The sequence below is a fragment of the Mauremys reevesii genome, linkage group 1, assembly GCF_016161935.1.
Source record: "Mauremys reevesii isolate NIE-2019 linkage group 1, ASM1616193v1, whole genome shotgun sequence".
Taxonomy (NCBI): Eukaryota; Metazoa; Chordata; order Testudines; family Geoemydidae; genus Mauremys; species Mauremys reevesii.
Window position 1 is genome coordinate 332744946 of NC_052623.1, and position 17638 is coordinate 332762583.

General features: G+C 44.8%; 1 protein-coding gene across 4 annotated transcripts in view; it reads left to right on the forward strand.

Moving 5' to 3' along the window:
* The window catches only part of COG5 (component of oligomeric golgi complex 5), a 324671-nt gene that overhangs the window by 289040 nt on the left and 17993 nt on the right, over nucleotides 1–17638 (forward strand). For 3 of the 4 annotated variants that reach the window (XM_039516771.1, XM_039516790.1, XM_039516800.1), the window contains 3 exons: nucleotides 9790–9866; nucleotides 10410–10536; nucleotides 11180–11259. In XM_039516771.1, coding sequence (XP_039372705.1) covers nucleotides 9790–9866; nucleotides 10410–10536; nucleotides 11180–11259 — 284 coding nt within the window. Of the gene's footprint in view, nucleotides 1–9789; nucleotides 9867–10409; nucleotides 10537–11179; nucleotides 11260–11984; nucleotides 12075–17638 lie in introns of those variants that run through there. The other variant, XM_039516780.1, reaches the window with a different exon arrangement.

The following is a 17638-nucleotide window of genomic DNA, read 5'->3' on the forward strand; positions in this document are numbered from 1 at the left end:
CATTGTAGGTAGTTAGTTATTCCTGTAAATAAATTAGTTAGTGTATATAGTAGCCCCATATGAGGCCTCCCCTGATCCCTTTGGGGAATTATGCCCTGCATCCCAGGGTTCAAGAACTGCAATTTATGCCCTTGCTCATTGTCCATGAGCGATGAGCACATGTGTTGTCTCTACTGCCTGGGCAAGATGTACCTTGTCGCCCGCTGTGGTATCTGCAAGTCCTACTCATCAAGGACCTGTGATGCTTGACTTCTGCACCTCTGCAAATTCCTCATGGCAGAGGCACTCCGGCCTCATGTGGAGTCTCATCCCGAGTCATCAGTGCCAACAATTCACTGTCCCTCACCAGCGGTGAGTGCTCCACCCTTGGCTTCATGCCTGGATCCATCAGCACTGCCAAGATGTGAGAAGGCACACAAGGAGAGCTGGGAAAAATTGGTGGGTGCTCTGCAGCCACTGGCGGCAGCCAAGCTCCGCCCCCCCAGCTCACCTCTGCCTCCTCCCCTGAGCACGCCGTCCCCGCTTCTCCTCCCAGCGCTTGCCACCATGAAACAGCTGTTTTGCGGCGTAACAAGCTGTAGGAGGGAGGGCAGAGGAGCGGGAACGCGGCTTGCTCAGGGGAAGAGGCGGGTCCGGGGTGGGGATTTGGGGAAGGAGTCCAATAGGTTCAGGGAAGGGTGGAGTTGGGGCAGGGACTTTGGGGAATAGGTTGGAATGGGGGTGGGGCAGGGCTGGAGTTGGGCTGGGAGTGAGGGGGCACGAGCACCCTCCAGCGCCAGGAGAAGTTGGTGCCTGTGGCTGCAAGGGATCTCATGAACACTGCAGCAGGTCCCCGTTGCAGACTGCTGTGATGCACTGCGTTTCCTCCCCAAGCCGGGCTTGGGCAGGTGAGATGTCACATGACAACCTCACAGGGCCACCCCCTAAGGCAGAGGGCAAGGCGAAGCAGAAGCAAGACCTCCCGGCATCACCGGCTCCCACGATGACTGAGGGTCACCATAGCCCGCCAGTGCATGCTCCTCAGTCATGGCAGGATTCTCTGTGCTCCATTCCATGTATCTCTCCTTGGTTTGGCCGACAACCAGATATGCCTTGGACACTAGGCCAGATGGATCTGCTGGTCCCCACATCCCACCTTGAGCTGCTGTACCTGCCCTCACCGCTTCTCTCGGCCCCACAGCCTCCTACACTGGAGGATGAGCTGCTCCTCCTCAGTCACGACCCGCCACCACCGGTTGCACTACCACTTGCACTGATGACTCTGCCACTTCCAGAGTCTTCTTCAGACTTGGAAATTCTTCTCAGCAGAATAGGATCCTTCTCCCCAGTCTCCTGGCATAGTGCGGACTCCTGGGCATGCCCACCTTTTATGATTCCCTACGCTCCAGCCCTGTCTGGGTGGTACCCTTATCCTTGGGGCCCTAGTACTATCAGGACCCAGCCTCGTGGCACCACTGGCCTGCATGGGACCCTTATTGCCAGCCATACCCCAGCCCCTCCACTGGCCAGTCGGTGACCTAATATCAGCCCGCCCCAGCCCCTCCACCAGCACCGATCACCTTGGACCCAGAAGAGGATCTGAAGCTTGACCCGGCACCGCCTGTACCACTGGTCTTGACGACAGCCTCCTCCTCTCTGGACAAGGCCCCAGTCCCACCAACCGTCTCGCCATCTGACAACCATCTCCAGTACCAGGAGCTGCTACGGAGGGTGGCCCTCGACCAGGACTAACCCTGACCAGCTGCTGGATGTTCTCCAGCATTGGGGACCAAAGCAGATAGCTCTGCCCATTCACAATGCCATTCTGCAACCCACACGCACAGTATGGCACACGCTGGCATCCTGCACCCCTACACCCAAGAAGGCAGAATGCAGATACTTCATGCTGGCTAAGGGGGCTGACTTTCTGTTCTCCCACACATACACCCCGGCCTCACTGATCATGCACACAGTCATGGAATGGGCAACCAGCACTCCTCACTTCCACCCCTCACCCCACCCCTCAATAAGGTGGCAAAGTTATGCCAGGCTGGCAGAGTACTTGGAGAACATCCCGCAGGCAAGTGGCAGTGGTTCTAGGCCCTGCTGGACGAGGGCTGCCTGACGGCCAAGGTCAGCCTCCAGGCCGTGGTAGATACAACGAACACATTCTTCCTCTCCCTGGCCGTGGGGGTGGTGATGGAATGAGAAGTGTGGCTCCAGTTGTTTGGTTTTCTTAGGGAGGTCCAATCTACCTTCCAAGGCCTCCCCTTCAGTGAGGATAAGCTGTTCTCCACGAAAATGGCCAAAGCCCTACACTCCCTGAAAGATGCATGGGCAACCCTCTGGCCCCTTGGGATCTACATCCTCACCCCCGACACTGGAAACCTAAGATGCAGTTCTGGCCGCGCTCCTACTTGCCATACCAACCCACCTATACCAGGTACCAAGAGATGGCCTGCTAGTGCCCACAATCCCAGAACCCATGACCATTGGTCACCGCCACCTCCATTGCCATGCCTTGCCACCAGCAGAAGACCCAATTTTGATGTGATGGTTGAGAGCTGTGAACCCCCCCGCTCACTGACTGCAGCCCCCTGTGCCACCTTCAGGGGCCGTCTTGCCCTATTCAGCTGCCATTGGGGCAAGATCACCACAGATCGATAGGTATGGGAGCTCATATGACACAGCTACTCAACAGAATCACCTTCCCCTCTCACCAGGTCTCCCCCCCCAAACTCTCTTCGGGGACCCCCGCCCATGACACCCTCCTTCAACACGAGGCTGATACTCTCCTCAGGAAGGGTGCTATCGAACCCATGCCCGTCTCTTCATCAGCAGGGCCTTCTACTCCCCATACTTTCTCATACTGAAGGACAGAGGCCTCCACCCTATCCTCAATCTCTGCTTACTCAATACTTTCATCAGAAAGATCAAGATCCATATGACGACACTATCATCCATCATTCCCTCCCTCCCCCAGGGGGTGTGGTTGCAGTGGTTCACAGACCTCAACATGAAAGATGCATACTTCCATTTCGACATCCACCTGGCCCGCCGCAAATTCCTCCACTTCTGCATGGGTGACAACCACTATCAATTCAGGGTTCCCCACGATCTTCCCCAAGGTCTTTGCGGTCGTAGCAGCCCAACTCTGCCGGGGAAGGGCACTTTGTCTGCTGATGGCTCCGTCCCTCACCTAGGCGGCAATAGCAGTCATAGCCCTCCGTTCACTTCTTGCCTCACTGGTCATCTGTGTCAATGAGGAGAAATCTGTGCTCCTCCCGACACAGATAATCCACTTAAACAAAGCATGCCTGGACTTGGTCGAAGCGCGAGCCTTCTTCCCAGCAGATTTCTTTGCCACTCTCACGACCCTCATGAAGACCCTGTGCCATACCCCGCACATGCAGGATGTCTCTGTCTTCTTGGCCACATGGTGGCCTGCACCTATGTAACATCACATGCACACCTCCATATGCATTGCCTGCAACTGTGGCTCCTCTTGGTCTGCGAGCCCCACATTGCACACCTGGGCTCATCCTTAATCATTCCCAGCTGGCTCCATGCCTCACTTACCTGGTGGACCAATCCTACCAACCTGCTCCGAAGCATCCCGTTCGCTACCCCCATCCCCAGAGCCACCCTCACCACAGATGCCTCTCTGGCGGGGTGGGGCACACACTTGGTCAGCTTCACTGCACAGGGGAAGTGGACTTCCAGGCAGGCGCTTATGCACATCAACACACTGGAGCTGCACGTGGTCCACTGGGCCTCCCATGCATTCCTTCCTCTGCTGCGCGACCAACATGTCCATATCCTCTTGTGCAACACCACTGCCGTGGTGTACATAAACAGACAGGGTGGCACCAGATCCCGGAACTGGTGTCTCTGCCACATCGTGCCCTATGCGGTGTACCTCCCGAGGGTGCAGAACTCCATGGCAGACTCACTCAGCAGGTACCTGGTACCTCAATCACAATTGAGAACTCCACGACCCTATCCTCTGCTCCATCTGCCAGGCCCAGGGCACCCCCGCTCTGGGACCTCTTTGCTACCCATGCAAACCGCAAGTTCCCCCTCTACTGCTCCAGGGGTCAGGACTCCGAGGGCAATGCCCTCCTTCTTGTATGGCGGGACAGCCTTTGGTATGGTTTTCCCCCAGTTCCCCTCCTTCCCCCGGTCCTCCTCAAGATCTACTAAGACCGATCCAGGGTCATCCTGATAGCCCTACACTGGCCCCAACAGTTCTGGTTGCCCGATCTACTCAGACTGTCAGCTGCCAACTAATCAGCCTCCCCACCCAGCTGGACTGTCTCACCTAGGACAGCAGCAGGGTTCGCCGCCCCAACCCGGGCCTGCTCCAACTGATGGCCTGGTTTTTTGGATGGGGCTTGTGCATAGACAATGCCTACTCCTCGCCCATCTGCTGTATCCTTACACACAATAGGCAGGAGTCCACAAGAGCATGCTATGGCATGAAATGGAAGCAGTTCACCTGGGCGCAACTCTGCCACCTCCCCCTCCACGCTGTCTCCTTGCCCATCATCCTAGACCACCTCCTGGAGCTCAAGAACTTGGGCCTGACACTCAGCTTTATCCGCCTTCCGGTGCTCAGCGCCTTCCTCCCTCCCATGGATGGCCAGTCAGTGTTTACCCACCCTACCACAACCCAGTTTCTGAGGAACCTGACAAACTGCTTCCAGCCAGTCCTTACCCCTACCCCCAACCCCCAGACCTCAACCTTGTGCCGTCTTCCCTCACCCAGCCTCTATTCTATTTACTGAGCCACATGCCCACCTGTCCATGAAGGTCCTCTTTCTGGTGGCTATCACCTCTGCCTGGCGGGTCAGTGAATGATGGCTGACCCCCTGTATATAGTTTTCCATAAAGACAAGGTCTCCCTGCATCTTCACCCTAAGTTCCTCCCAAAGGTCATTTCCGAGTTTCATTTCAACCAGTTCACCCATCTCCCGGTCTTGCATCCTAAACCACACGCCACTCTTGCGGACAGGACGCTGCACTCCCTGGATGTCCAGAGAGCACCCTTCTACTTGGACAGGATTTGTGCCTCCTCATGCCTCTTTGTAACCATTGCAGAATGGTCAGAGAACAGGCCCTCTCCTTGCAGCACATATGCAGTTGCATCTCTAAGTGCATTACAGAATGCTATGCTTGTCCAATGCGACACTGTCCAGCAGAATCACAGAACACTCCACATGGGTGCACGCGACCACCTCTGCTTCCCTGGCAGACATTCCTGGCTCAAGATCTGCCATGTGGCAACATGGTGCTCCGTCCACACCTTCACAGTGCGCTACACCATCGACCACTAAGTAGCCACAGACACGACAGTAGTATGTGCCATCCTGCAGCAGGACTTATCCGTTGCATCTTCGCACCTATCTTAGAGCTGATCACTGCACCATACTCACCTGCATTTGGAATACATATAAAGGCCATCACTTGAGGAAGAAGAGAAAGTTACTTACCTGTAACTGGAGGTTCTTCGAGAGGTGTGGTCCCTATTTGTATTCCAATATCCACACACCTTCCGTTGTGCTGCGGACTCTCTATGCAGTGGTAAGAGGGAGACTTGAGGGCATATCGCTCCACATGGCCTCTTATAACCTTGCATGGAGCATGTGGTGATGTAAGGTGACCATGTGGGTCAACAGACACTGCTGCTGAAAAACTTCTGGCTCTGGTGCATGGTGGGCATGCACACCGTGTCTGGAATACAAATAGGGACCACACATCTCAAAGAACCTCCATTATAGGTAGGTAACCTCCTCTTCCTCTGCTTTGCCACTAATATTTGTTTCAACATTCTCTGCTGCTCAAGTGCTAGAGAAAAGCATTTTTAGGTAATGTTTGAAAACTTGGAATTGTTTAAGGCAGGAGGAAAAGTAGTTGCTGAAATATTTTCATGTTAATATTTTCCAGCTGAAAAAATAAACTTTTAGTAATGAGAGGTTTTGAAAACTCCACGGTAGTCACTAAACAATAACTTCACCATGGAAGATTGTTTAAAAATATTCATCAGTAGATGTATGCTATATGTGGGCGTTGTATTAACTTCATCTTTAGGTTGCTGAACATAATCCACTCAGACAAGACAATCATGTGACACAGTTTTTTACAATATAGCTAGCCAGTGACTAGTGCAACAAATAATAGACCAACTGTAGCCATGGGCTGCAACAGGGTCACAGGGAAGGGAAATATAAAACAGACTTTTTAAGGGTTAGATGTTCGCAGCATGCAGGAGTATCTGAGATCAGACATAAATTTATATAGAAATTGACCAGGAATCTGTAATTTTATTGAATTACATAAAACAAAATAAAACTTTAAAAGCACTGGGTTTTGGCCAACGTTAAAAGGGTTGGGAGGCAATGGTAGGTCTTGTACCATGACTGGCATCCCACATCCCTCTCAACAGACACATTTGAGTGTCCTGACTGTTCAGGGCCTAAACAGACTTGCAAGCTGTACCAGCTTCTGCTCCAGGAAATTCCTAGAGCTTGTGCTGGCAGATCTATGAGAGTGGACCCCATGGGCTTGGGATGTTTGTTTGGTGCTTAATGCATGGGAAAGCCTATCTTCTCCACCTCTCAGCTCTCATGAGGTTGCAAGACCAGCTTACATTCATTGATTTTAACCCCAAGCTAATTTAACCTGGGCATATGACCTCCCAAAATTGTGATCTGGGGAAAAAAATAAAAGAAGGAACCAAAAATGTGCCCCATCCTTATGTTTTTAAAGTTCATAGCACATTGCTGTGTAAGAGATCAGACCCTCCCAAAATACATGAAACCCTGCATGTGCATCATACAGCATAACTGCATCTCAGCACATTGGAAACAGTAACTTTAAATCATAATATATCTGTTATAGCTAAACAAGGTGTATCTATAAGCAGCTATAGGAAGGAAGGCTGGTGCAACTGCTGTTGGTAGGACAAACAGAAAGATGTTTCCTCCTACCAGCCAATCCCAGCACCTGAAAAAAGTATTGGGATTGTCCAAGGGCAGCTCTTCTGACAAGAGCCCTTCTTCAACGGCTGAAATGAGTGTTGCGCCATCCAGACTATTCACAGGCCCTGCTCCAGCACCAGTTGTCATGGCCGACAGCAGTCTTTATTTAAAATATAAAAACTGGACATACTGTGAATACAAGAATAAGCACACCCACCCCTCATTGCAGAAATATGCTCACACACCCCTCATTGAAGAATCTAATGCAGTCTAACAAATAAAAAAATCAAATTAAAAAGCACAGTCTTTTACTCCTCTGAATTTAACTGAATACATCAAGGTACAGTACAGACCCTGTAGCACTGGAGATCTAGAGAATCTGAGTTTGTTGTTTATGTGTATTTTTACCAAATTAGTTTCACTCTATTCCCACTTTGCATGACTCAATTCTAGAGTCTACTGTAGACTTCCAAGCTTACAAAGAAATATTTCTTTGGCAACTAGTGCTTCACGATGCAGCCATCTGCTGCCTTTTAAGTTTGTCTAGTTCTGGCAATAGTAATAATTAGAATGAATTATTATGAATAGTAGAATGAATAAAGGTTGACATTTAAGGGACAGAGTATTCTTAAGTAAAGTATGTTCTTTCAAATACTTTAAGACCAAAAAATATGAATTTAGGGACATTCCTAAAGCTTACGTAATATAGAGAATTGAAATTTGTTTTAATGAATTTAAGTGTTTGGCTTTTGCTGTAGGAAACAAAAGTGCAACTAAAATCTTTCCATATTATATCCACTTTGGGAGGGGAAATGTGTTAGGAAAAGGAGGAATATGATGTCACCTTTGTTTGGTTCCCTTCCTTGTCATAAGGAGCAGTTCGCTCCACATATCTTGATTTTCAAAGGTCCAAACAACAGTTAGGTGCCTAGGGTAGAATTATCTAAAGCACCTAAGGGTGCTCTCATTGAAAGCAGATGCTTCCTCCTACCACCAGCCAGTCCCAGGAGCTGGAAAGACATGCTGGGGAAATCTCACCCTTAACCCTGTTAACTTTCAGTGAGAGTTAGATGTCTAACTGTCATTTGGACCTTTGAAAATTCCCCTGTTATTACTACTTTAGTCTATCAAAACTGCCATGCTTCCTTTTATCATTTTCAGTATGGAGAAATGAACCTGTCTGAAAGTATGAGCACAGTTTACTGCTTTGTTCTCTCATGCTCACAGTAACCAAGAATCCCGCAAGTACAATTAAACGTTCTTTGTGAAATCTGTTTGTCAGCATGTGATCTGATAGTTCTGTTTCAGATATCATTACATGATTGGAAATAATAAGAATATTAAAGGCCTTGTTATAAATGTCTTGCCACCAGTGAAGCTAGTTCAGTAATGTTCTTTAAATAGTGTCTAGTTGTTTGCACTATCCTGCTCTGGCTACTCGGTTTTAGCTTTGCCCCTTTGAACCTTAATTTAATTGTATGTTACGTGGAAATAGAAAGAATCAGCCAATGAAAGTCAAATACAAGTGTGTGATATCTGAATAGTCTTTTAAGTTAGTGATTTAAAAATTTACATAGACAGAATTAAGTTGCCATCCCAGTATTGTTGAGCTCCACCGTCTCGAATGGCAAAAATGAAAATTCATCATGTTTGGATAAAAGCACTCTCTCTGCAACTTATTGGTATTGTGGGGTTCCATATTTGTATTTCAGTGACTCCATATAATGTTTTCTCAGTTTACTAATACACCTCTACCCTGATATAATGCGACCCGATATAACACGAATTCGGATATAACATGGTAAAGCTTGGGAGGGGGGGCGGATCAAAGCAAGTTCGATATAACGCGGCTTCACCTATGACGCGGTAAGATTTTTTGGCTCCCGAGGACAGTGTTATATCGGGGTAGAGGTGTAGAAACATTGTGTTTTCAACTTCTGTTTTATTAAACTCTAAAATCTGAAAGTTCATTTGTTCTTTTTGGCTTATACATCCTCACCATTCATCAAGATTCTGCAGCCGAAACTCAGTTCTCTGTACTCTGTGAACAATGCACACACCAGAACAGAGACTAGCTCACTCTCCAAAGGGAGTAAGAGTTTCACAGTGCTAAGTGTTTAAATAAATTACTTTTTTTGTTACTGAAGGCAGCAGAGATCACTCAGAGAAGATTGTTAAGAAGTTATCACTTTTACAGAGACATTCTTTTGACTATGACCACACTTTAATGTGTGTTAGTGACAATAGGTCCCAGCAGTCATCTTCTAATTCATGTAGGCTTGTGCTCAAGTCTTTTGTGGGGATGTGTGTTTTCAGTCATAAATCCCTTAACAAGCCCTTTCACCAGAGGGAGAATCAGCCACGTTTGTCAGGGAGCCCTGGACTTGTTTCCAATAATAAGGCCCCATCAATAGGATCACCAATGTCTGTCAGTTATCCCCTTTCTTTCCAATCTTAGCCCAGATTGTGGGGAGAACTTTACTCCACCAGTAAAGATGAAACATATTGAGATAAACAACGCACCAAACTCATTGAGAAAGTTCAATGTATCGCTCACATAATTGCTCTGTGAACCAGAAAGTCTGTAGCCAACATAACCGCTGCCTGCTGTATGATGGTTGTGGTGTTGCAAAGAAGAGAGCAAAAAAGCCCTGGCCCAGTCAATCTGCCGTGTGGAGAAAATTTCTTCCTGATGCCAAATATGGCAATTATTGATACACTGATGACCCATCCCACAACCTCTACTTATTGTTTATAGACAAACCAGTTAGATGCAGAGCTTTGCATTTGGGGACGTTTTAATTTAAGTAAAAGTCTTTTTATTCTACAGATGGAGTTAGCAGTGGCCCCGCTCTGCAGGCGAGTGTCTGATCTAGGAAAGTCTTATAGGCTGTTGAGGTCATTCAGGTAAGTTACAATCAGAGTATCTCTAGCAATTGGTAATGTGGCCAAATAATATTATTAAATTAATTTCCTACTTATTGTTGCTTGTGATTCTAATTAAAAACCTTCTGGCAACTTCACATGCAAATTAGCAACAAATTAGTGTTTTTCCTTTTAATTTTTATTCATACTGTAACTACAGTTTGGTGAATTTTGTCATGCTAATGTCAGCTAAATTGTACCTTCTTGCATTGTATTTAATGTTAGTTCTTATGATAATGAACTGTGTAGTCAGACCGAGGGTTTTCATAGAAATATAGAACTTGCATTGCAATGTTGGGAGATTGTTTAATTAAAATAATACACTTCTTGTACAAATGATCACCTGCCAAATTCTGCATTACAAAGCAATGATGCAAAGCAGCAAAAAACAAATGAGATGCACAGGCAGAAATAATTCTATCTCTAAAAGGCCTAGCACAGTATTGGCACGCTATAAATAATATTCTAAGATGTGTCTTTTTCCTTTCTTTCATGATTATATTGTGTAACTTGTGCTTTTTCCAGACCACTGCTGTTCCAGACTAGTGAGCATATTGCCAATAGTCCAGCTGTGGGAGATATTATTCCATTCAGCATTATTCTTCAGTTCTTATTTACAAGATCACCACCTGAATTAAAATCACCATTCCAGGTAACCAGGTCAAGCCATCTTCCTTTTTTAAATATTCCATTAATACATTAACTCTGCTATACATCAGTGCATCTGCTCTAATTAGCTTTTGGTTGAACCCACATTCAGGATACAGTTTATTGTTTCTGTTGATATTAGTTTGTGGCGAGGGTGCTCAGGTCACTGGTTTTATATTTTGGTTAGTCTGTAGAAGTCAAAAACAAAAAAATAATCATCCTGCAGATAAGCTATACTGAATTGGGCTCACAATTTTTTTTTATTCTCCCAGATAACTGTAGGTGTTTTCTTGGTGTTCATTTTAGAGCTAACAATTTATAACTTAAAATATGTCCATGAAAAGGGTTCTTGTTGTTTTCTTTTTTGTTGTTAAATGCTTCAAGTCTATCGTTCAGTGGAGATGGAGGAAAAACTCCCTGTAAGAATGCTAAGTGAATCTACGTCTTTGTATCATCTAAGATTTCTTAGATGAGAGACTGTTTATTTTTATTGCTGATTAGCAGTTGTGATAGTGATGAACCAGCTTCTCTTGACTTAAATTTAGTTTACCTTTGTGTCTGACAATTGTGCATATTTCTTTGACATTATAGCAAATATCTTTTATATACCAGTGTTTAATGGGTTTGTCAATATTTCTGTGTATCAGAGAGCAGAATGGTCCATTGCCCGTTATTCCCAATGGCTTGATGACCATCCATCTGAAAAGGACAGACTCGTTCTCATAAGGTAAAAACAATTATTCTCCTGTTTGAATGTATTACCTTGAAGCAGTATTTTAGCCAAAAAACCAGGATTGCTCTTGTGATGTGAGATGTGAGCTGTAGGGGATTTGTTCCAAAGAGTGTCACGTTCTGCCCGTCTTTAGAGGTGAGCTGCAAAGGGTTTCCCCCAAAACACTCCTTAGTTAAATTTTAAAAGAGGGGGAAATGCACACAAAGTGGTTTAGGAATGTAATAATTGCTATATTTTCACAAAATTACCTCCTTAATATCTCGAGAAATCTAGGTTCCAGCCTTCCTGCTTCCAATGCTAGAAGCGAGTGACATCACAGCCATAAACTTTTTTGTTTATAATAGTTGTGGTATCATTCATTCTGCCAGAGAAATCAGGAAGTCATCAGCTCAGGATCTATAGGAGGTAGTAACTGTCTCAGATTTTGTTAATATAGTGCACTAATGACATTTTCCCATAATAGTTATGGACTTTTTCCTGATTTAGAATCTTAGAAAAAAGTTTTGCAGTTTTTTTCAAAACCTGCAGTTGACCTTTAAGAAATGTATTAGAGAAATTCAACAATGGTGCATAGCTAAGGAGCTACATATTTGTGATTATTCTATAAACTTGCTTCTACTTATTGATCATCATTCGATCAATTATCCCACATGCTAACAAAATCTACAAGTCATAAGTCCTGTGTCCTCTCCCTGACTTGTTTTCACTTATTATTCTAGATTATATAATTGACTATATGGGGAAGCAGTGAAACTGATTCTGTACAGAATGCTGTCCAAAAAGTGCACAAAGAAAATAAACTGGAAAAACAGAGAAGAGTATTTTTCAGTCTCCGATCTTTTTTGGTTCCAATAATCTTAAAAGTTATGTGCAGCAATGGTAGTTGAAACACTTTCAGACAAAATGGTACCTTTCAAGTGATGGGTCCCTTGTAGCAGGTGTTTTCAGAGGTCTAGTAGTACTGGGAAATAACTCTTTCTTGACAAGACCATGCAAACAATTGACCGTGTGACTTCATAGTATCTGAGCCTTGGGTCCTTTTGGAATACTGGATTCATCATAAAATGCTACTCAGGGGCAAAGGTTAACATATGATTTGTTTACGTTGCATATGACATGCTTAAAAAGTCCTGACAGTGGCACTGCAGCCTGTGCTCTGGAGGATGGGAGGGGAAATGCTGCATTTCAAGGCCCTGCAGGACTTCAAATGCAGCTAGAATCCTTCCTGGGGCTTCAAGGGATGCACGATGGAGTGGCATGTCTGTTGAGCTGGCTCTTTGTGCTACACCACCTCCACTGATTCATGTGACGGGATAGCGGGGCTGTGGCCCTGCCTTTCCCTGCCCCCTTTTGGGAGTTTCTTACTGCTACTGGTGCTAGCCAGGACAATGCTCCCACCCCCGCACTAGGGTGCCTAGCCCCTGCAGGAGATCCTCTTTCAGGGCTGCTCACAATCTAGCCCAATGTGATTAGGAAGCAACACTGTGACTGTGTACTTATGTGCGTGTACATTCCAATCATCTGCTGAAATTATAATGGCTGGCATTTAAATTTCAGCCAGCAATATTTGTGTTGAAAAGAAATACTCATCTACCTATCCTTTTAAACAGAAATTAAAATATATAGTCAATAGAAGTCTGCTGTAAATATTGATACTTCATTAAGCTAATGATAGCATACAGAACAGATACAGGGTACTTAAGAGAATGGCTGGTTAATGTATTTTAGTACAGATTTATTTCATAAGCATCTGTGAGTTATTGTCATGTGGTGGCTCACATACAATTGGAATTAGAATTTGGAAGCTCATGTACAACTATTAAACTGTTCTCCTTTTCTTCTATGTTACACCTTATTATATTTGAACCTGTTGCATTTAGAATATGTAATTGCTGAGTGACTCTATCTGCATCGTTACTCTCAGTGTGCAGCGGCAGTCAGAAACGCTAACAGAATATTAGGAACCATTAGGAAAGGGATAGATAATAAGACAGAAAATATCATAATGCCACTATATAAATCCTTGGTACACCCAAACCTTGAATACTGCATGCAGTTCTGGTCGCCCTGTCTCAAAAAACACTTGTTAGAATTGGAAAGGGTACAGAGAAGGACAACAAATATGATTAAGGGCATGGAACAGCTTCTGTATGAAGAGAGATTAAAAAGATTGGGACTTTTCAGCTTGGAAAAGAGGCAACTAAGGGCTAGTCTACACTTACCGCGCGGGTCGACGCGGTGAGTTCGACTTTCCGGAGTTCGAACTATCGCGTCTGATCTAGACGCGATAGTTCGAACTCCGGAAGCGCTAGTTCGAACTCCGGTACTCCACCTCGGCAGCTGGAGTTAGCAGAGTCGACCTTGGAGCCGCGGAGTTCGGTTCCGCGGCGTCTGGACGGGTACGTAGTTCGAACTAGGGTAGTTCGAATTCAGCTACGCTATTCACGTAGCTGAATTTGCGTACCCTAGTTCGACCCCCATTCTTAGTGTAGACCAGGCCTAAGGGAGGGATATGATAGAGATCTATAAAGTCATGAATGGTGTGGAGAAAGTGAAAAAGGAAATGTTATTTACTCCTTCATATAACACAAGAACCAGGGGTAACCAAATGAAATTAATATGCAGCAGGTTTAAAGCAAGCAAACGGAAGTTCTGCTTCACACAACGCTTAGTCAACCTGTGGAACTTGTTACCAGGGAACTATAACAGGGTTCAAAAAAGAACTAGTAAGTTGTTGGAGGGTAGGTCTGTCAATAGCTATTGGCCAAGAAGGTCAGGGAAGCAACCCCATGCTCTGGGTGTCCCTAGCAGCCTCTGATTGCCAGAAGCTGGGCGTGGATCACAGGGAATGGATCACTTGACGATAGTCTGTTCTGTTCATTCCTTCTGGGGCACCTGGCACTGGCATTATCAGAAGACAGGATACTGGGCTAGATGGACCATTCGTCTGACCTTCTTATATGTTTGTGTTCAACACCTAAAATAAATATGCAAAATATGTCTGTTCACGTCTTAAATATAGGAGTCTTTTGAAGGTCACATATTGGCTGATATGAATGTAATAATGCAGTTTGGCTAAAAAAAATTAGGTTTTCTTATATCTAAAATCATGATATCTTGAGGGTAGGTTTTAGTTCTACAGCACTCCCGCCAGTGCTGAAGCATTATGGGGTGATGATCACTTAGGCTGAAATCTTGGACCCATTTACATCAATGACAAAATTCTTATTGACCTAATTGGGGCTGGGATTTTATGTATAGATGGTATTTTCAAAAGTGTCTAGGGCAGTGTTTCTCAAATTGGGATCTGTGGACCCCTGGGGGTCCATGAGGGTACTCCAGGGGGTCCACCAGCCACCGCTGATTAACTCCTCCCCCTCCCTCCCTTCACTCCTCCCCCTCCCTCACAGTGCCTCCTGCATGCCAGGGAACAGCTGTTCTGCGGTGTGCAGCAGGCACTGGGAGGGCAGGGGAGGAGTGGGGAGGGGGTGTGCTCGGGGGGGGAGCAGAAAAAGGTGGGGAAGAGGTGGGGCGGGGCCCTGGGAAGGAGTGGAGTGGGGGCAGGGCCTGGGGCTGAGCAGGGCGGGAGGTAGTGCTTCAGGTCTGCAAACATTTTTAAATCAAAATGGGGTCCCTCGGGTTACTAAAGTTTGAGAACCGCTGGACTAGGGAAATTAGGAGCACAAATGGCATTGAAAATCAACAGGACTTTGTGCTCATAAGTCCCTTTAGGCAACTTTGAAAATCCCACCCTTAAATGACAATGCAACTAAACACTATAAAAACAGAGCAAAATATAAACAACTCAGTGTATCATCATAAAAGCATTGGGGGAAGAGCAATCAAGACAAACACTACTCTGACAAAAAGCTGGTATTTTTTTAAATGGGGAAGATAGGTGCCCAGGACAAGCAAGCTACATACCAAAAGTACCAACCAAAAACATGATTCCCTGCTGATCCATAGAGTGATGGTGGGACCCTACAGGTGAGATGGTATTACTATACTGTCACCGGCCAGGGTAAGGCTTTTGGAGGAGGTACCTCTCCATTAAGGGCTTTCAAAGTCAACAGAACCCGCTTAAAATTAGTCTGCCCCTTTCTTTGCAACCAACAGAAAGAACACAAGGCAGCTGACCCTGGCTATGGAAGCCTGTGGCCAGGCTTGCTATTGCATTTTGTTTCAGCTGTAAGTATTGTAGAAGCCCTGCTAAGATCTGAACTATGTGATGACATTTAACCGTATATGAATAGTATTTCAGTAATTGTGCTCGCTGACTTTGTGCTGATAGTCATTTTTCCTTGTCTGCATTTACAGCTAAACCACCGTCAGGCCTGGTTCAGCTAACAGGATTGTTGAAACCATGTTAAGCCATAGTTAAATTTCATATCGTAGACTAGGCCTAAGAAGAATTAAAACAGTTGAATTTTGTAATCCCAAAGGCATGTATTACTGTTGCAGATTATCACTGGGTAATTGTTTTTAGAAGAATTTGTAGTCCTTTTTGCTTTGTAATGTAGACTGTATTGTATAATATTACTTGTGGGAAATTAATTCTGGTGCATCTTTACAAATGGTACATTTGCTGCCATTTCAATTTGTAATGACTGCAGCTGCTCTAAAGAGCTGCTTTTTAAATATTACTGTAGTAGGGTTATCAGGTTCCTCACAGCTTGTTATCAAATCCTTAGTTCCTTCTGTTCACTATGGAGTGACTAAATACTTTAAACCTTGCACAGTGTGCGTATGGCCAGCTGGTAGCTATTAATGAACTATTTTTGTATTCCTTCTTGTTTGTCTTCCTAGGGCCTGGGGTAATACCTGGGGACTGAGTTATTGGAATTAAAATTGTATTTTGTAAGCTAGTTGATCCACATACTTTTATTACAGTTTAAAAATCAAACCCCTCCCTTTTCAGCAAGGGTTTCTGTTACTTAATGTAGTATCAAGTCAGAACCAGCTCCTGTAGACTTTCCATTGACTTTAATGGAAGTTAAATTGAGCCTGTTGTAGACTCTGAACTGCTGCAGTCATGGGTCAAATTCTGATTCCACTTACACTGTGTAAACCTATTAACTCCACTGAAGCCAATGTAGTCAGACCAGGTGTAATTACACTGCTGTAATAGAGATCAAAAGCTGGCCCAGTATATTAAACCAAGAGTTCTGAAACATTTTCATAGTGTGGACTATATCTTAATAGAGAAATTGTCTCAAGGATGGCCCCCTTCCCATTAGCACTGGCAAAGATCAGTTTGTGAACCTCAGTATTAGATTATTCATGAAACTGAGTTACAAGCTTAATTTGGTCCACCCTGGTATTAAGTGCAAAAGTATGACCAGTCCACAAGGTCGTATTGTGTTACAGGCACTGGTTTTCCTCTTCAGGCACGTATTGTTTAAATTTCCAGCTAAGTCAGACAAACCTAGCACCAGCCAATCAGATTGCTGACTGACTGGCCCTGATTTGCCGATAAGTGTATGGTATAAAAAACAAAAGCAAAGCACCCAACCAACACAAGCTTGTTCATAAAAATACTTTGATATAAGTTAGTTTTTGGTTGGCAGAACTATAGCACAATTATTTCAGCTAATTACTTTGCAATCTTTAATAAAATAGAATCCTCTTCCTACTATTTTGTGTTTACATATAATAGCTTTTGTAATATTTTGATTAAATAGCACTGCTCTACAGCCAAAATGCTTCTGAAATAAATGTAGTCAAACTTTACTAATTCTGGGTCACTGAGAACGAAAATGATGCTTAAAATTGTTGATTGGCTCTAGTTTTCAAGTTATGCTATTGGGTCAGTATATACGACCCTTGACTTGGGAATAGCGGAGGATAAGTGAGTTATAAAGGGAAGGGATCTCAATTTAAACCAGAAATGACTAAAATACATCTTTGACTGGATCTATGAATAAATCTATGACTGGGTTTGGACAGTACTTGCTTTTTAGGCAAAACAATGAATGATGCAATCTGAAGCTGGTATTGCATCATACATGATATGAATTGCATCATGTTATTCCTAGAAGTCATGGATGATGCAATCATAACGAAGCTTACATCACTCTGCTGAACAAATTGCCCTATATCAGCTCTAGAAATCATACAGTGTCGTGCTCTCTTATTTGTGAGTGTTTGATTTTGCAAAGGGACACATTTCTGTTTAGCTAAAGTGAGCAGAGATGCCTCGTACTTGTGTGAACAGTGCAGATAGCTTCTGCTATGTTTGTGGTGAAGTGACTTTTGCATCACAAAAGCGCAGTATAACCACTATGGTTAAGAAAGCCTATCACCTTTATTTTGGCTGCAAAATTGGAGATCAGGACAAGAGGTGGGCCCCACACATATGCTGCAACACTTGTGC